At 43.4% G+C, this 19,357-nt stretch overlaps 1 protein-coding gene across 1 annotated transcript in view; it reads left to right on the top strand.

Moving 5' to 3' along the window:
* TOPAZ1 (testis and ovary specific TOPAZ 1) overlaps window positions 1-19,357 on the top strand; it is a 55,658-nt gene that overhangs the window by 25,218 nt on the left and 11,083 nt on the right. Inside the window, 5 exon segments of the mRNA XM_085226420.1 lie at window positions 382-448; window positions 1,649-1,823; window positions 3,323-3,423; window positions 7,904-8,069; window positions 8,922-9,086. Of these exon segments, the coding sequence (XP_085082546.1) occupies window positions 382-448; window positions 1,649-1,823; window positions 3,323-3,423; window positions 7,904-8,069; window positions 8,922-9,086 (674 nt within the window).

The raw sequence follows: 19,357 nt of genomic DNA, 5'->3' as shown, positions 1-19,357 counted from the left end.
TTTGAAGTTGAATTACACTTTAATTTGTGTAATGAACTATTTTTTTAACCTTTGTGTCAGAAACATATAAAATACAGTCTGTGTTTACTTAATGTATTTCAAGTCTTATTCCTACCTTTTCAGTTGCATTTATACTAAGACAAGGGAGTATTATCTGTGAAAATATCTCTCTCCATTTATTTGTATATTCATGTACTATCTTGTTTTGATACGATTGTAAATGTCTGTTTTCAGAGTTCAGTCTGTATATTATTTGTAGTAAATCAAATAAAAGATTACATCATTTTTAGTCCAAATATAATGAATGGTTGATCACTTGCTTGTAGTTTAGTTCAGTAGGATGTGTTAAAATTAAGTATTAACGTTTTTTTCTTGTTGAAGATTTCAGGAGATGCATTTTAAAAGCAACTGGCTTTTTGACTTTAATTTGGTAATGGCAGAAATTCAGGTACAGTGTGTGCATGTTTCAGGCTTTTTGGAATGCTGAAGCCATGACTTCTATGGAAAATAGCTATTTTTATGTCTTTTTAATCTATTGATGATATTTTTTTATGGAAGCCTATTTTGGGGAAATATTAACAGGCAGGGGAAAAGCTGTCTTTGACTTTTCTGTTATGTCAGTTTTTATTTTAATTTGCATACTTGTAGCTTTTATCTTACACCTAATTTTAAGCAACTGTTTGTTGTGCTTGTAATTGGTAGTGATGTATTCTTCCTCACCAAAAATTGTTTAATACTTTATTCGGTTGATAGAGTTCATACCGTATATAAACAGGCAAATTTTAAAAGGATGTAGTTGGTAACTCTGGGTAGGTTATTTTGAAGAATATAAAAATGCTAGAGAGTAACTTACTTAATAGGTCTCTGCATTTTTCAGATTGAAGGACAGATTAGTTCTTATGCACAGTTGTAGCATAGTTTACATATTATTGCACAGATCCTGAAGCCAAAGTGTAAGGAGACAGGACTGGTTGCAGCTTTGTCCGCTCAGTTCCCAAAAATCTCTGTAATTCCTTGTTGGCGTGTGTGTAACAGATCTCAGCTCAATTGGCTTACCTGCAGATGTTGCACCACAGCACACTGTAGTTATCTGTACCCTGAACCACTTGTTTTAAATTTAACTCTTCTGTGTATGCCACTAGATTATAGCACGTTAATACAACCTGAGTCCTAACCCTCTCAGAAAAGTTATACCAAAGTAATCAGTGTCTCACGAGGACCACACATTATTTTTAGTCCATGTTGTTAGGAAGATTCAAGTTAACTTACTCCTTGATGAAAGGGAATTGGATTGGTGATGCTAATAAAATTGTAATGATTTGAGAAAATATGTAATAAAAATATGAATTTTCAGAGAGAAAAAGATAAAGTACTGAGGTTGAATCATAGCATCATTAGAATCGTCTATATTTCATTACAAACTCTTCACATGAGCTGATACAGGCTCTCTGATCTGTTTCTTTTCAAAAAGGGTAGTTAAGGGAAATGTCATCAGAATACATTCAGTAGTTTCATAGGACACGGGCTATATATTAACCTTGCTGTTTTCCGCTTAATTATATCTTAGTATCTCTTGAATTCCATTATATTTTCTGTTTGGTATTCTGGAGACTAATTTGCTTATATTTGTCACTCGCCTTCTTCACAGCATTGCAAGGAAAAGAATGATTGGGCCAAGTTGGGAGCTTTGTACGTTAATGCAAGAACTGCATGTGAAAATTCTGATGATCTTCAGAAATTGTCTTTACGTATTACTGAAATACTAACAAAAGATTCTGAGAAAGACAGACCAGGAGTTCCTTTTTGTGATTTTGCTGATGCAGGTAAAACTAAGTTGGAGTAAACACTTAATTGCTTATCCTATTCTTGGTAGAATTTTTAAGAGGTAAAAGCCAAAACCTATACTGACTGTCTTCTTCATATTAGTTAATTTGATTGTGTACAATATTCAGAATTTCTTCAGGCACAAATACAAACAGGTGAAATGATCAATAGAAACCATTTTTTAGTAAAGTCCATGGTGCTTACACTTGATGTCAAAAGACTACCCTTCTGAAGAACACACCTTTGAGCTTTTTCCTGTTAAGGAGAGAAAGCAGTACTGATGGTCTTTAAGAGATAATGTCATGTTCTCAGAACAGTGGCAAGAAAGTATATTTCAGTACTGTCCTCTGAAGTGCATCTCTCTTACTAGCATAAATTAACTTCATCTACTTGTATATATAAAAATGCATTGACTGGATTTATATCAGTTAAGTTTATATCTTTTGTTATGGTTTGGTTCTAGCATTTTAGATTTTCAGAATTATTCGTTACCCTAAGCAGCTAAGAATTTACACAAGGGCTTGGTCAACAATACACCTAGTTTTTTTTAATATGCAGCATGTTTTCTGTCCCCCTTTCCTCAATATGCCTCTTCATTTACTTGTCTGCATCCCTCCTCCCCGTAAGGTTGTAGGAGGCTGAGGCTCAGTGTTGTGTCAGTGAGATATTAAGGCTTTGTGTAAAGGATGATTTAGATCTTTTTCAACCTGCATTAACTAATAAGACCCGATGACTTATTTCAATTAAGTGACACAACCTTTCTGATCACAGACTTTCATGCTACAAAACAGCTATTGCAACTTCTGGTTGTGAAACACATAGAAGGCTTTGATGGGACTTGAAGCTTGGTCTTAGTTCTTTAGAGCAGTGGTCTCCACGCTGTTAGGCAACCCATCAGTAAAAAAAAATTTAAGACTTGCCCCCAACATACCATATGTTTATTTATTTATTTGTAAATTATGTACATGTACCACTGCACTAATATACTATGTATATTTTAAAACATGCACAAAAATGTAAATTAAAAAGGAGATAGAGATAATTTCATTTAACTTAACATTGGTACAAAAAAAAAAACTTCTTTCCATAACTGAATGGATTGTGTGCGCACCACCCCACACTGGAGACCACTGTTCTGCAGTATCAGCAGTGCTTCCAAAGTGGTTAAATAAGATGGTTTGGAAAACCCTGCAATTACACAGTTCTGTAATTGCCATCATTCAGATGTGTCAGAAAATGTAAGCTTACTTTAAAAATGATGATGTTCATAGGCTATGCCATTGCATGCCCAGGCATCTCATGGATAAATTAGTGTACTGTCAAAGAGTGTCTGGATAAACTGTTGTTTTTTACTCTAATTTTGGTTGACAGACTTTAAAAAAAATTGTTACATTTAATGACTAACATTTCAGAAAATGTGTGCAAGTGCTGTGGACTGCAAGTTCTTAAATTCTTTTGCTGGTAGATACAAAAATAATGTGTATTTTTTTCTTTCTAGTAATAAAAAATTCCCAGTGTAATGAAGCAGACAGAATTTTCATTGGAAGGGCTGGGATAAGTGTAATGAATTCTTATCGCAGAGTACTGCAGTGGATAAAGGTACACTGGACTATAGAAACCTGACTTGAAGAAAGAGTCCTTTATTTATTAGATATTAAACTGTTTCTCTAGTTTAATGTGGCTAGGATGTGCCACTTGCCTCTCATGGTCTACATCCTTCTCAGTTGCCTATCTGGATCAAAGTATTTTGACCAAAGTGTACTGAGCAGTAGTCTTCTGAAGTTTGCATGTGTTGGGATTTTTTTCTTGTTTGCTTTGTTAATAGAGTGGAAGAAGTTGCTTGTGAGAATGAATATGCTTTTGATCTATTTTTCATTTAATACATAATTATGACTTTTCTACAGCAAAGTACACACAGTTTGTAGAAATTGTTTTCCTTGTAGTGATAGGCATACAAGGTATTCGTACTGCCTGCTAGAAGAATGCTGTTCAGTTCAAGACAAAAACAAATAAATGAACATGCTTCTGTCTGGAATAGAGTTCATTACAACCTTGTCTTGCAACCTAGAAACTTGATTGTTCAGGTTCAGCTTTACCTTTTCTGCACTAGGGGTGAGTCTAGACCAATAGTATTGTTCTGCAGAAATGTTACTTTCTTCCATCTGGCAATACTGTTCTATTCTGAGACCATCCAACTCAAGGAATTTTTCCTGCCCTGATTCTTCTGAGCCTGACTTCAGGTGGAATGGATAGGATAAGGTCAAGAAGACAGAAGAGAGTCATAGTAGGGCTGCTACTGTCTGCACTTAGTGAAATGCTTATTATCCAGAATGTTACTAGAAGTGCTTTTCTTCTCTTGACTCTGGGTCCTTATCAGTAGATAAGGAATTGGGTGGATAGTGTTCCCCAGGGGTCTGTCTTGGGGCCAGTACTCTTTAGCATCTTTATCAGCAATGTAGATGATGGAATTGAGTGCACCCTCAGCAAGTTTGCTGATGACACCAAGCTGAGTGGTGCGGTTAATGCAGCAGAAGGAGGGGATGCCATCCAGAAGGACCTTGATAAACTCAAAAGGTGGGCCCCTGTGAACTAGTCAGATTCAACAAAGCAAAGTGTGAAGTTTTGCACTTGGGTCAAGGTAATCCCAGGTATATATACAAACTGAGAAAGGAAGTCTGTGAGAGTAGCCCTGCTGAGAAGGGCTTATAGGTCCTGGTGGATAAGAAACTGAACACGAGCCAGCAATGTGCTCTTGTAGCGTAGGTCTGATACTGTAGGCCAACAGTATCTTGGGTTCTATCAGAAGAGGGGTGGCCAGCAGGACAAGAGAGGTGATTGTCCCCCTTTGTTCTGCCCTCGTGTGGCCCATCTGGAGTACTGCATCCAAGTTTGAGGCCCTCAACACAGGAAGGATGTCAAGCTTTTGGAGAGGGCCCAGAGGAGGGCCATGAAGATGATCACAGGGCTGAAACACCTCTCCGATGAAGATAGGCTGAAGGAACTGGGGTCATTCAGCCTTGGGAAGAGAAAACTGCCAGAAGATATCATTGCGGCCTTCCAGTATTTAAAGGGAGTTGATAAACATGAGGGAAATAAATGTTTTACATGGGTAGATAGTGGTAGGACTAAAGAGAATGGTTTTAAACGAAAGGAAGGGAGATTTAGATTAGATACAGGGGAAGTTTTTTACTGAAAGATTGGTGAGGTGATGGAGCAGATTGCTCAGAGATGTTGGATGTCAGAAAGTCAGAAAGTCAGGTTGGATGGGGCCCTGGACAATCTGATCTAGTACTTAGAACTTGATAACCCTTTAGATTGTGTCCAACCCTAGCCATTCTGTGATTCTCATTTCATACTTCTAATAAGGTTTGGATTTGTGAATCTTGAAGAAAGTTGGACCTCACCCTTCACAATCCTTTCCTGCTATCAGATACCAAAAATTGCCAGCATCAAGAGACTGGACTTTTCACTGAATGTTTTATACTCCAGGCCTCATCCAGTATTGAACATGAGGCCTGTAACTATCAGTTACTGGGCCCAGTCTTGTTCAACGTCTTCATCAATTACCTCAGTGAAGGAATAGAGTCTACCCTCAGCAAGTCTGCGGATCATGTCAAGCTGGGAGAAGAGACTGGCATGCCAGAAGGCTGTGCTGCCAGTCAGCAAGATCTGGGCAGCGTATTAAGTTGGACAGAGAGTAACCTGATGAGATTCAGCAAAAGTAATTGTAGGGTCTTGCTCCTGAGGAGGAAGAACCGCATGCATTAGTCCAGGTTAGGGGCTCTGGAAAAGGGGCTCTGCAGAAAAACACTTGAGGGTCCTGGTAGACAACAGGTTGGCCAGGATCCAGCAGTGTGCCCTTGTGGCCAGGAAGGGCAGTAGTGGTATCCTGGTCCTGATAGCACTATCAGAAAGGAGGTTATCCTCCCCATCTCTGCCCTGATGGGGCCACGTCTGGATTAATCTGTCCAGTTCTGGGCTCTTCAGTTCAAAAACGATGGAACTTCTGGAGAGAGTACCATGGAGATCATAAAAATGATTAGGGGCCTGGAGCATCTCCTGTACAAGGAAAGGCTGAGAGACCTGGGACTGTTCAGCCTACAGAAAACAAGACTGAGAAGAAATCTCATAACTGTTCATCTGGAATTCAGAAGTCAAATGAATGGGACCAGGCTCTTCGCAGTAGTGTGCAGTGACAGGACAAGGGGCAGTGGGCAAAAACTTCAGCACAGGTAGGGGTTGGCCTCTTCTCCTGCATAACTAGTGATAGTGCTGGTGGGAATGGCCTCAAGTTGCACCAGGAGAGATTCAGGTTGGATATTAGGAAACATTTTTTCTCAGATTTCTCAGAGTGATCAGGCACTGGAGCGGGCTGCCCAGAGATGTGGTTGACTCACTGTCCCTGGAGGTGTTCAAGAAACATTTAGATCTTGTACTAAGAGAGATGGTTTAGTGGGGGAATATTGCTGGTAGGTGGACGGTTGGACTGGATGATCTTGTTGATCTTTTCCACCTTGTTGGTTCTGTGACCTTGTGATCTTCTGTATGTGAAATCCAGGCAGTGCTGCCTGTTTATAGGGCTGCTCCAAGTCCCAGGTGATACCTGGGACAGGTGCTTATTTTAGACACAGTACACCCATCTGATGAGTCAGAAACTTTGCAGCATCAGCTTGTTGAGCAGAATGGCTTTTAGCAAGTCCTGATTGTACTGCTGCACTCTTGTTGCACCCATCACAAAAGAGTGACAGAGTACAACATTAGTGTTTTAAGTGTAAAGCAAGGAAAGTGTCTGTGCACTACCAGTTTTATAGCACTGTGCTAGAATTTTTAAAGCTTTTGTTCCATAGTACTGACGTTTGAAATAGCTGGGAGATTCCTGGCAACAGAGGAGGTGATCTAAATTCTAGACACTGAGGTATGATCAGCATAAACGTTCCCATCTAAGATCTCAATTTATCTTGTTTTCTGTCTGCTGAAAAGCGGACAGTTCTTACATTAGTTTGTTGTTTTTTTTTTTTTAATGTCTGGAGTAAAAGATCACTTCTTTGAGAATGTTGTGTTTGTTGTCAAATCGTTTTCTCAACAGATTATTCTCCAAGATTCTGAAGTAGGCTTGCAGACGACCTGTGCTGACCATATTGGAGTGTGAATGAGTTTGCACTCTGAATGATTTCTATCAGTACTGACAACTCCCAAATTGATCTCTGCTTCAGGGATGAAGTAAAACTGTTATTACAATTTATTATCAACCAGCTTCCCTCCATTGCATCTATCTATGTATCATAATCCTGTTATTATGGACTCCTGTTATTATCTACTTGATCTTATATCTTGCTTTTTCAAAAAGCAATCCAGAAAATGAGATAGGATGAAGTATTTGAACTACTTGCTGTGGCCAAAGTAATTTCGGGTTTAGGATGTACTCTGTGCCTTTTCATAAATATTTCAGAGATCCTAAAGCTTCTAGAAGTGCTTTTCAGACTATGGTCCCTTTGTGAATATCAGACTCCTTTATCTCATATTTTTGGTGCATGGTGGCTCTCAAGGGTAAAGTTTTATGCTTCTTGGTTCTAAGGAGAATGTTCTTTTTAAAAGTTGATGAAAGTTAATAAAACAGATGAAATTTGAAAAAACATGCAGATTTGAGATATAAGATCTTCCATGAAGATCTGTCTCCAGCAACAAGACTACCTTTTGGATAAGCAGGGCTGACTAGACTGAGAATATTAAAGATATTAATATATTAAAGTAAGCAAATACAAATAAATTACAAAATTTATTAAAATAGTGTGTAGGAACATTATACTGTAGAAATAATATTATGGGTAATAGCGTGGAGGGAGCTATTAAACAATGGATGTTGTGTTTTTTGTCTACAGAATAAAATGTCCACTGCTATTCATTAGAATTTTTACTGTGCAGTTCTTTTCTTTTTCACCGTTAGTTTGGATAATGTTACTAAACTGATGTGTACAAATCTGTCACCAAATGAAATCTGTATGTTGTGTAAGTAATCTGTGTTCATGACTATCATTGCTTTTGCAGACCTTTCCCCTTTCTCTTCTCACCCTTATTCTAGGGAAGGAAGGTTCTGGATAAATTGCAAGAACTACGGATACATTTTACAGTTCTGAAAGGAATTACTGGGGCAGAGAGATTAGCATCAAGATGTCAAATTGTTAATAATGCTGCAGAAATTTTTCTTGAAACGGAAAGTTTAGATGGAGCAACGTGGGTGTTGAGAGGTAAGCTTGTCTTAAAAGAACAAGATTTTGACATTTAAATTTGAGCAATCCCATTTTTTAAAGATTTAAAGTAAAACTTACAAGTTGATCTTTGTTACTAAGTAAATGTATTAATACTGGGGCAGCAAAAATAAAATGTGATCAATCTTTTTATTTATCATTTTGCTTGATATGTGAAATAAATATTGTAAGTGATACAACTTTTTTTCAGAGAAGTTTTCGTAGTATTCTAATGTCTATGCTATTCTATTCAGAAGTGAACATAATGGAGGGGATAGGGAAGAGAATGCTAGTTGGAAGGTAACCCGCCCCATGCAAATTTCCTTTGAGCAAGGTGAAATTCAGTGCAAAAGAAAATTCAGGCTTGGAGAATTGCAGTGTTTATCCCCCCCTCACAGTATATTCATGTTGCAAATACAGCTTTTATTAAATATTAAATTTTTATTCAATAAAAGAAAAAGTTACAGGCTTTTTGGAATTCAGCCCCACTGAAAGAAAAAACTCAGAAGAACATACAAGAGTAAAAGTAAAAAGCATAAGAACATCATTCACCTAAATTTGCTATCTAAGTTTATGTAAATAAATACTTACGCACTTATATACACACATATAAATATATACAGTTCATTCCACTACTATACTATTTAATGAAAGCGGTAACTTCTAACTCTCTAAGATTACACTTGAAATATTGGTGCTAAGGAACTAATTGCTAATTATTCAAACTACATTTAATGTGAAGTCCAGAGATACATTTTCTACTACAGTTTATAGGGTATTCTTATCAGCCAAATGTCAGAAGTTTTGCGGTCTTAAAACATAGAAATAATACTGTGTTGTTCTTTGCCACAGAGTCAGAGTGGATCACCAATGCACCACTGTGGCCCTGCACTGAAAATGACATCATGGATCGACATAACCTGTTATTTTCACTAATGCACAAATACATTAGGCAGAGTTTCTACAGGCAGGCGTTTGAAGTTCTGCAGAACTTGCCAGGTTTCCAAATTGGTTGCAGTAAGTAAAGAGACATGCTGTGTTAAGAGCTAACAGTTTAAGCAGTTAATCTGTACTGTTCTTTCTGCTTGTAGTTATTAGCTTAGTTGGAAGACTATGTGCTTAGATATCCTAAAAAAGTCCAGTTCCTCGAGGCCTGGCATTGATACAAGACTGCAATGCAGAACCCCTTTCTCGGTGCCCAGACAGGCCACCCACTGCAGCAAGGTTTTGCCCATGTTGTCGCATGGAGTGGGCCTCCAGTGGCATAGGCTGGCAGGGGCTGTCCACCTGCAGCACAGCAGGCTAGATGGTCGGCTGCGAGGGGCGCTGCTGCAGCTGCTTGTGCAGCTTCTGGCAGACTGGGGCAGGCAAGGAGACATGATGGAGAGTGGGCTCTCCTTGCTTCATCATTTTGTTCGGTAGTGTGGCCATATCTTGTGTATCTTCCATCTCAAAGGGGTCGTCCATTGCAAAGAATGACCTCTTTCTTCTCATTTGCACTTCCAGGTGTTTTGTTTTACATTTACGTTTGCCTGATGCTTTCTTGGCCTCATCCTCTTTTTGCAGCAAAGCGTTGGATTGGCACTTTGCTTCTTTGCCTGTGTTGCAGCTTTCTTGAGTTTGCTGCTCAGCCAAACTCAAGGCTGGAGCACAGGTCAGCTGAGCATGCTTTTTCCCACTTGTGTTGGTGTGGTAAAGATCTTGTGTAGGCACAGATGCCGGTGGTACAGGCAAAGCTCTGCATGTCTTCTTGGCCACTGGCATGAATTCATGCTGCCATCTGTCTGCAAAGTTATCTCGGCTGCCTTCATTCTGCAGTCTTTCACTATTGTGCTTACGCTTCATGTCCAGAGGTGGACGTGGGTGTTGGCTTTTATGTCCTGATGATTGATCTGATTTTTTATCTATAGAATGGCTCTTTATCTGGCATTTATCTTTTGACTGCTCTTTTCCCTCTGGAGCCTGGAATCATAGAATCATAGAATTGCTCAGGTTGCAGAAAGGCCTTAAAGATCATCAAGTCCAACTGCAACCTAACCATACTACCCTAACTCTAACAACCCTCCTCTCAGTCATGTCCCTGAGCACCTCATCCAAATGGTTTTTAGTCACATCCAGGGATGGTGACTTAACTACCTCCCTGTGGAGCCTATTCCAGTGCTTAACCACTTTTCTGTAAAGTTATTTTTCCTGATATTCAACCTAAACCTCCACTGGCACAACTTGAGGCCATTTCCCCTCGTGACAGTCCTGTCAGCTGTCAGCAGTGAGAAGAGACCAGCCCCGCTCTCTCTGCAATCACCTTTGAGGTATTTAAAGAGAGCAATAAGGTCTCCCCTCAGCCTCCTCTTCCCCAGGCTAAACAGTTCCTCTAGTTGCTGCTCATAGGGCATATTCTCTAAGCCCTTCACCAGCCCTGTTGCCCTCCTTTGGACCTGCTTCAGCACCTCAATGTCCTTTCTGTACCCAGACAGGTGCCTAAAACTGAACACGGTACTTGAGGTGGGGCCTCACCAGTGCTGAGTACAGGGACAGGATTCCTTCCCTAGTCCTGCTCAGCACACCATTCCTGAACCAAGCCAGGATGCCTTTGGCCTTCTAGGCCACCTGGGCATACTGCTGGCTTATATTCAGCCCACTGTCCATCAGAACACCCAGGTGCCTTTCTGTCAGGCAGCTTTGAAGCCACTCCTCTTGCAGTCTGTAGGGCTGCCTGGGTTGGTTGTGGCCAAAATGCAGGACCTGACACTTGGTCCTTTTGAAACTCATAGAGTTTACCCGGGCCCATCAAGCCAGTCTCTCTGGGTCCCACTGTAGTTGCTTTCTCCCACCCAGCAGATCAACACTCCCTCCCAGGTTGGTGTCATCTGCAAACTTAGTGAGGGTGCCATCATGGATGATGCGGGGCCTATTCTGTTCCCCATCCCTATCTACCACCCCCTGACCGCGCTGACTCTGATCCACGCGTGGCTCAGTTGTCACACACTTGAATGGGTCACATCCATGACCAGCAGAGTTCACAGTTTGTCTCACCGGTTCACCCCGGTGTTGGGTTTCTGCACTTTGTCATTGGCAGAGTATTTACCTGCTTGGTGCTAACGCAGAGCCTCATGAACCGCACGCACAGCTCACTGATTTCATCGTGCTGGCTGCTGGATGTTGGTGCGGTGCCACCAGTGCTGTGTGCGGTATTTTTCATATTGAGGGGTGGCACAGGCTGGGGTCCACTCTCTGCACTTTTCTGGGCAGGTGTTTGCTGTCCTGAAGCCGAGCAGCAGCTGCAAGGCTGGCTTTCTGCCCACCCTCTTCACCTGCGGAGCCTTGCAAGGGCAAGCAGGGAAGAGGTGTGCGTTGGTGTTGTGGGCTGGTTGCCGTAGCCGGGACCCCGGCGTGACATCACTGTGCTGTTGCCAGGGGCAACCCCGTGCGTCGTCCCACCCGTCTCTAACTGCCCTAACTGCCCCGTCTTGTCTAGCCCCACCAAGTGTCACGGGGTTATCCCTAGATATAATTCCGTGACAGGGGCACAGGCCCCGGGCGAAAGGAAGAAACAACGAAGCTGTACTAACGGCTTGCCATGCGACCCGGCCGGCCCCGGGCCGCGTGCGCTCCGGGAGAGGGGGAAGGGCAGAGAGCTGGCGGGTAGTTTTAACCAAGAGAAAACACAACGGCAACGTCTGAGGAGGAACGATGATTTACTAAATGTAACCAAATCGAACAAAATGAGAGAGACGAGGGTGGGCAAAGTGCGAGGGAAAGCACGTGCTTTGCTCCGCGGCGAGCTGAGACGGCTGAGCCGGGGCAGGAAGGAGAGGCAGACCTGGGGTCCTCCGGAGCTTCGCCTCGCTTCCTCTTCCCGCCGCCTCCTCCGGGGATGCCGCCTCTCCCATCAGGATACTCAAAATGCCCATACAAGGCAGAAAATGGGAACAGAACTGTAACTCTTTAACTCCCCCCGGTCCACGTGATGTTCTGGTGTGGAATACTGACAACAAAAAATCACCAAACAACAGTAAGAGTTTTGTCAGGGTTTACAGTGTCAAAAGAAACTGTCCCGGTAGGTTGTCCCTCCTTGCTGAGTCAGTGATGAGCTCTCTCTGGTTTGGATGTGTTGATCTTTTGCTTTTGTAATTTATACACGGTTCAGTGTGATATCTCATAGCCCACCTCTGCCTAACAGGAGGCTTCTGATTTCCTTGGTAAAATCCCTTCCCATTCAATGCTAGTAATTCTCTGGTCGTCCAAAGTTTAACTGCAATGTGAAGTCCCGGCTTCCAGTCCATCCTTTATTGCAAAGGATCTTTCAATCTTTCCTTGCTTCAATGTCATGTTTTCTTTGATAGGAAGAGGTTAAGTGCCGCTGTGTTTCAGAACTCACAAGTGGTGGATGGACCACAAGTGGCCTGTGGAAGAGAAATACTTGTGTTGCTGTGGTCTACCACGGCTGGTGTCCTGCACGTACGTAGAGAGGGAAGGTTCCAAAGCTGCTTTTTTTTGGAGGCATACTGCACTGCTTCTGTAGTGTTTGCATCATTTGTACCTGTTCAGATAGTGACAGAAGCATTTGGTTTGTGCGTTGCACCGATAGGAATGACTGCAACAAATGCAAATAGTGACAAGTTTTGCCCATTCCAATTTCCATTTTTATTCTTTCCTTTTCTAAAACAACTGCCACGACAACAACAACAAAGTAGAGTGTTGTCTACAGACTTAATCATAGGTCTCAGAAAATATTAAGAATTACCACCATCATTTTCATCCCATTAGAAATCCCAATGATCTGCAAGCCCTTTGAGGCTTCTTAATCTTGACCTGAGATCGCTCTGAGCGTATGCCCAGCAAAAGGACAGTCAGTTTCCGTTTCCTTCAGTGAAATACCGACTTCAGTACGTGCTGTCACGTGTGCTGTGAATACCACTGAATGAACAGCGCATCCCTTCTGGGACTGATGGAGTTGGCTGGGATGATTCCTGCCACAGGCTTTGGTTGAGAATGTGTTGAAAAACCAAGAGTAAAAAATGAAAAAAAAATTCTGAACTCAGCATTCAGATGCAGTTCTAACTTCTGGAGCTCTCACGCTCTCCAGTCACTTCGTTCTTTAATGTGTCTCTCCGTGTACATGTATGCAGTGTGTGTTTTGTGTTCCTCATCTTTGTGGGCTTGTGCCTGAGGTACCCGTACTGCAGAATTTTAGTAGCTAAAAAGTCACATGGCTACCTCAGCAAAATGCCAGAGTAAGAAATATTGGAATATGTTTTCTTTTCATCTTGAACTTCTCTGCAAAATCCCAGGCACTCATTCAACGGGAAGACCTCAGCTGTAATGTAGGTTTGACATAAATCAAAGAGGAAATGGTTAATTTTTTGAGTTTCTTTCTAAATCCACTGGATGCTGAAATAAAGTGTTGCTGTGGCTCAGCATTGCTGCTCACTTGAATTTCAAAATAACACCTCATACGTTGTTTCTGGAGCATCGTAGTGCGTTCTGCTGCCATGATACCAAGCACAAATTTCTGGTCGTATTTTTACCAGAGAAAGTTGTGTATTTTCTTACTCTCCACTCTTAGGTCTGATTAGAGCAGCAGAGAAGTCTTTTCAGCTACAGTTGTCTATCAGTTTTCTATTTCAAACTGTTGACATAAATACATATGGACACGGGCTTAATTCCAAACAGGCCAACAGGTCATTTTTTGAGAGAAAAGTCAGACTTTTGTGAGCCCGTGCCTGGCGTCCCTGATCCCATGAAGCACGACTTTAACTCTGAGCACATCGCAGTCCTTTTGACTTGAGCAGACTGCCTGATCTGCTTGGAGTTGGGCACACGCTAAAGTATTTCACCTCCACGGCTGCCCGAGTCAGTTTGCATGGCTGTCTTTGGGAAGACTGTGAGATCTGCTGTTTCAGAGCTAAGCTGATTTTATCTGGTGGAGTAAAAGAAAGCCTTTCTTTTCAGGTTTTCCCACAGCTGTGCACTTAAGATTTGTTGCCAGAAGCATCTGGATTTGACTCCTGCTGTCTCTGCCACTGAACTCAGCAGGCCTCTGGTTGCACTGGCATGATGTTTGCTAAGTTTTTAGCACTGAAAGACAAAACCATTCCTCAGTTGGTCAATACTCTTCTGCTGAAGGACTATCTGATCTTGTATTTGAAAGTTGTGAGTGTAGGGGAAATGCAAAGACACAGCCTGAAGCAGTGATTGAGCAGGGCCAATCCAGAGGAGCTCTGGTGCATGTAATGCAGCTGCGTGAGAGGAAGGGGTGGAGCCAGGATCCACCCCTTTGCAGGCCTCAGAAGAGTTGAGAGTGTGGGCAAGGCCATCTCTTGCTGGAGATCTCTGCCTGCCTGAAGCCTTACCATGGTAGGCAGCTCTTTTCCTTCTATTCTGTATTTGCAGCTGCTGCTTTTGGGCTTGTTCTCGTTTACTGTTGCCAAAGTCTTTATTTCCCCATTATTATCATGGTACTTTCTTTACTTACTGTTACAGCATTACGAGTGAGCGCTTGTTTCCTTGGTTTCAGGCAGAGCAGGGGTATTAAGCCCTTTTCTGCAGTCTGACAGGGATAAGTGTGAGCTCATGAAAACGTTGTGACTATTAAAGGAAACTTTGAAATGCTACATTTCAGCATTTTTACCTTTGTAAAAGAGTTATGAAGGTAGCCAGCTTCTCGTTAGGCAATAGTCATTTACCTTTTACCTCTTATCAGAGTTAAGAAGGATAGCTGCGCTTGTCTTCTGTGGAAGACAGTTTATCTTGGGCTCTATCCCACTCATCTCTTGGGTGACTGCTCCAGAGACTGAGTTAGAGTAGTCTTAAACAGGTAACCCACTCATCTGTTCCACTCTCTCCTATTAGATTCTACCTCTGTATAAGCTGGCAAGAATCAGTTGGCTCAAAATGATGCAAGTGGTGGAGGAACTGATGAGGGGAGGGGTGTTGCTGGACCTTATTCTCACTAATAAGGAAGGGCTTGTCAAGGAAGTAAAGGTCGGGGGCGGCTTGGGTTGTAGTGACCACGAGATGGTGGAGTTCAAGATCTTGAGTGGAATAAGCAAAGCGAAAAGTAGGATCGCTACCCTGGACTTTAGGAGAGCCAACTTTTATCTCTTCTGGGACCTACTTGGAGCTATCCCGTGGGTTAGGGTGTTAGAAGGTAAGGGGGCCTGTGAGAACTGGTTGGCATTTAAACAGTTCTTCTTCCAAGCTCAGGATCAGTGCGTCCCTGTGAGCAAGAAATCAGGAAAGAGTGGCAGGAGACCTGTGTGGATGAACAAGGAGCTCATGCACAAACTCAAAGGGAAGAAGAAAGTCCATGAAATGTGGAAAAAGGCTCTGACCACTTGGGAAGAATATAGGAATGTAGTCAGGGCCTGCAGGGATGAGACGAGGAAGGTTAAAGCCTGCCTGGAATTGAATCTGGCAAAGGTGATAAAGGATAATAAGAAAGGCTTTTTAAAGTATGTTAACAGTAAAAGGAAGACTAGGGAAAATGTGGCTCCCCGACTAAGTGAGGGGGGTGTTCCGGTAACGGGGGATGCTGAGAAGGCGGAGATACTGAATGCCTTCTTTGCTTCTGTCTTGAGTGAAAAAGCTCTCTCTCGGGAATCCCGGACCCTGGAGGGTCTGGGGAATGGAAGACTTCCCTTTAGTCAGGGAAGAGGCGGTCCAAGACCACCTAGGCAACACCGATGTTCATAAATCCATGGGACCCGATGGGATGCATCCACGGATGCTGAGGGAGCTGGCAGAGGTGATTGCTGAACCGCTCTCTGTCATCTTTGAGAGGTCTTGGAGAATGGGGGAGGTGCCTGAAGACTGGAGGTTAGCCAATGTCACTCCAGTCTTCAAAAAGGGCAAGAAGGGAGATCCAAGTAATTACAGGCCAGTCAGCCTCACGTCTGTCCCTGGAAAGGTGATGGAACAGTTTGTGCTGGATGCCATCTCCAGACAATTGGAAGAAAAGAAGGTTATCAGGAGTAGTCAGCATGGGTTCACCAGGGGGAGGTCGTGCTTGACCGACCTGGTAGCCTTCTACAATGTTGTCACTGGCTGGGTGGATGAGGGGAGAGCAGTGGATGTAGTGTACCTTGATTTCAGCAAGGCATTTGATACTGTCTCCCACAACATCCTTATAACAAAACTGAGGAAGTGTGGGATAGATGAGTGGACGGTGAGGTGGATTGAGAACTGGCTGACTGGCAGAGCACAGAGGGTCATCATTGGCGGTGCAGAGTCCAGTTGGAGACCTATAACCAGCGGTGTTCCTCAGCGGTCAGTGCTGGGTCCAGTCTTGTTCAACATCTTCATCAGTGATCTTGATGATGGGATAGTGGCTACCCTCAGCAAGTTTGCTGATGATACAAAGTTGGGAGGATTGGCTGACATGACTGAAGGCTGTGCTGCCATTCAGCGAGACCTGGACTGACTGGAGAGCTGGGCAGTAAGAAACCAGATGAGGTTTAACAAAAGCAAGTGTAAGTCTTGCATCTGGGGAGGAATAATTGCATACACCGGTACAGGCTGGGGGATGAGCTGCTGGAGAGAAGCTCTGCAGAGAGGGACCTGGGCGTCCTGGTAGACGACAGGTTGGCCATGAGCCAGCAGTGTGCCCTTGTGGCCAAAAAGGCCAGTGGCATTCTGGGGTGCATTAAGAAGAGCGTGTCCAGCAGGTCGAGGGAGGTGATCCTCCCCCTCTACTCTGCCCTGGTAAGGCCTCATCTGGAGTACTGTGTGCAGTTCTGGGCTCCCCAGTACAAAAAAGACAGGGATCTCTTGGAAAGAGTCCAGCGGAGGGCCACAAAGATGGTGAAGGGCCTGGAGCATCTCCCCTATGAAGAAAGGCTAAGTAAACTGGGTCTGTTTAGCCTTGAGAAAAGAAGACTGAGAGGGGACCTGATCCAGGTTTATAAATATCTGAGGTGTGGCGGCCATAGCGGTGAGGCCAGTCTCTTTTCAGTGGTACGTGGAGACAGGACGAGGGGAAACGGACATAAGCTGCAGCACAGGAAGTTTCGCACGAATGTGCGTAAGAACTTCTTCACGGTGAGGGTGATGGAGCACTGGAACAGGCTGCCCAGGGAGGTTGTGGAGTCTCCTTCTCTGGAGATATTCAAGACCTGCCTGGACACCTACTTGTGCAACCTGCTGTAGGGAACCTGCTTTAGCAGGGAGATGGACTCTATGATCTCTGGAGATCCCTTCCAACCCCTAAGATTCTGTGATTCTATGACATTTTTCTGTGCTTTTTGCACATGCAGATGGTAAATATTGTTTTTTGGGGGGGACTGCTTAAAGGTGAGTGAGTTTTGCTGGTCACTCCCTGACTCCGGTTGACTTACACATGGGGAGCACAGAACGCTGGTTAGCATGGCACTGCCATCTGTGTGCCGTTTTTGTATCTAGTTTTTGTATCATCTTGGTACTTTTGAGATGGCTGAAATGGAAGTGTGAGTTGGAGGTAACTGTTGTTGAAAGGTTTGAAGGTTAACAATCAATACAAAAAGTAGGGGTCTTCTCATATCTTTCAAACATTGCTGCCAGTGAGTGCACCGGCATACTTTCTGGGTGTTGTTCTTGTGAGTTTCCACCATAGATTTGACATCCTCTCAGGATCGTGGTTTTGGCATGGGTTGTTAGGAACCAACGTGGGGTTGTGCAGCATTTCCAGCAGGGCTCTTTCATCGAGTGGGGGAGCTGGGCGACCGGTGTGGCTGAGCCTGCAGCTTCAAGTGAGGGAAATGAGGAAAACGTGCAGGAAGTGGAAGCAGGGCTGTGCAGGCTGGGAGGAATACAGGGGTGCTGTCTGTGTGTGTAGAGATAGGATCAGGAAGGCCAAGGTACAGATGGAGCTGAACTTGGTAAGGGATGTGAAAAAGAACAAGAAGGAGTTTTACAGGTACGGAGGCAGGAGGAGGCAGGCCAAACAGAGCATTCCCCTTTGCAGAATGAGGATCGAGAACTGGCTTCCTCAGACGTGGAAAAGCTGAGATGCTCAGTCAGTGTGTTGTTGACCCAGTCTTCAGTGGCAGCAGACACGGGGAGCCTAACCAGGACCCTGACCCAGTAGGTGAGGGTGAGAGGGGTGGATTCCATCCCACTGTAACAGTGCAACAAGGGCAAGACCTCCTAGTGAAACTGAATGTCTGTAAGTCCGTGGGGCCAGATGATATGCATGCAGGGTTGTGAGAGGTGGCTGATATGGTTGCCGAGCCGCTTTCCATCATATTTGAAAAATGGTGGCTGTTGCATGAAATCCCTGGTGACTGGAAAAAGGGAAACATCTCTCCCATTTTTAAGAAAGGGAGGAAGGAAGACCCAAGGAGGTACAGGCTGGTGATCCTCTTGTGTGCCTGGGAAGATGATGGGGCAGATCCCTGCTGGTCCCCGAGCTTAGCTATATGCATGGGGCTAAATTGTAGCACATTACATACACGTGTGCGTGTGAAAGACAATCTGAATTTTTTAAGTCTCCTTAAAAGCTGATGAGGATAAGCGTGACAGCACTTGTGGCCTGGATATGGAAGCCTGAACTGAATCCAGCTACGTATGCTCCTGTCCCTTGTACATTAGGGCATGTGTGGAACTCCTTGTGTACTAGCATGCTTCTATGCGACTAATGTATTCAATACTTAACATGCAACTTTCTATGAGTATTTTGTGAGTTTTTGAAAAGCACTCTGCTGTGCTTAGCAAATTAAGCACTCGTTTGTAGCAGTTGCAGTTGAAACTAATTTAGATGAGCTTATTGAAATAACTTTGGATTTACATTGCTCTGTCAGAAAGTTGAGTGTGCCCCATAACCTCCTGTTTTTCCTCCTCCATTTAAGGATTGCTGATTTCTGGCACACAGGCATCAGCAGGTGTGATCATGAGTAATAAAACCTTTACACCTGCAGTGACACACAGGAGAAACCTCTTGCCAACAGGTGTTAGCCTAGTTATGTGAGGGTACTTGAACTGTTCACTGCTCTAGCCTCTCAAGTCAAGGGTCAACCTACTGAGAGGGATTATTTTGCTCCCCAAACTTGCAGCCCTAAATTGAAGGAGATTAGTAGCAAAGGTGTACGATTAAGTGTGATTGTTAAATGGAATGATGCAATCAGATGTGCCTGTTGAATGTCAGCATGTCAGAAGTATAGCAGGCTGCCTCTCAACAAGGATTTGGCATGAAGCCATAAAGAAAGTCACCTCTAGTGTTACAAAGTGAGCCGTGGCTGCTCTTGGTACTTGTGCCATCTGTCTGCTTTTGGAGTCCTTCAGCAGCAGTTAGGCAGAATAAGCAATCAGGACTG

The sequence above is a fragment of the Meleagris gallopavo genome, chromosome 6 (genome assembly GCF_905368555.1).
Source record: "Meleagris gallopavo chromosome 6, MGAL_WU_HG_1.1, whole genome shotgun sequence".
Lineage (NCBI taxonomy): Eukaryota > Metazoa > Chordata > Aves > Galliformes > Phasianidae > Meleagris > Meleagris gallopavo.
The sequence above is the reverse complement of the archived record's forward strand: the minus strand, read 5'-3'. Positions and strand labels throughout refer to the sequence as shown.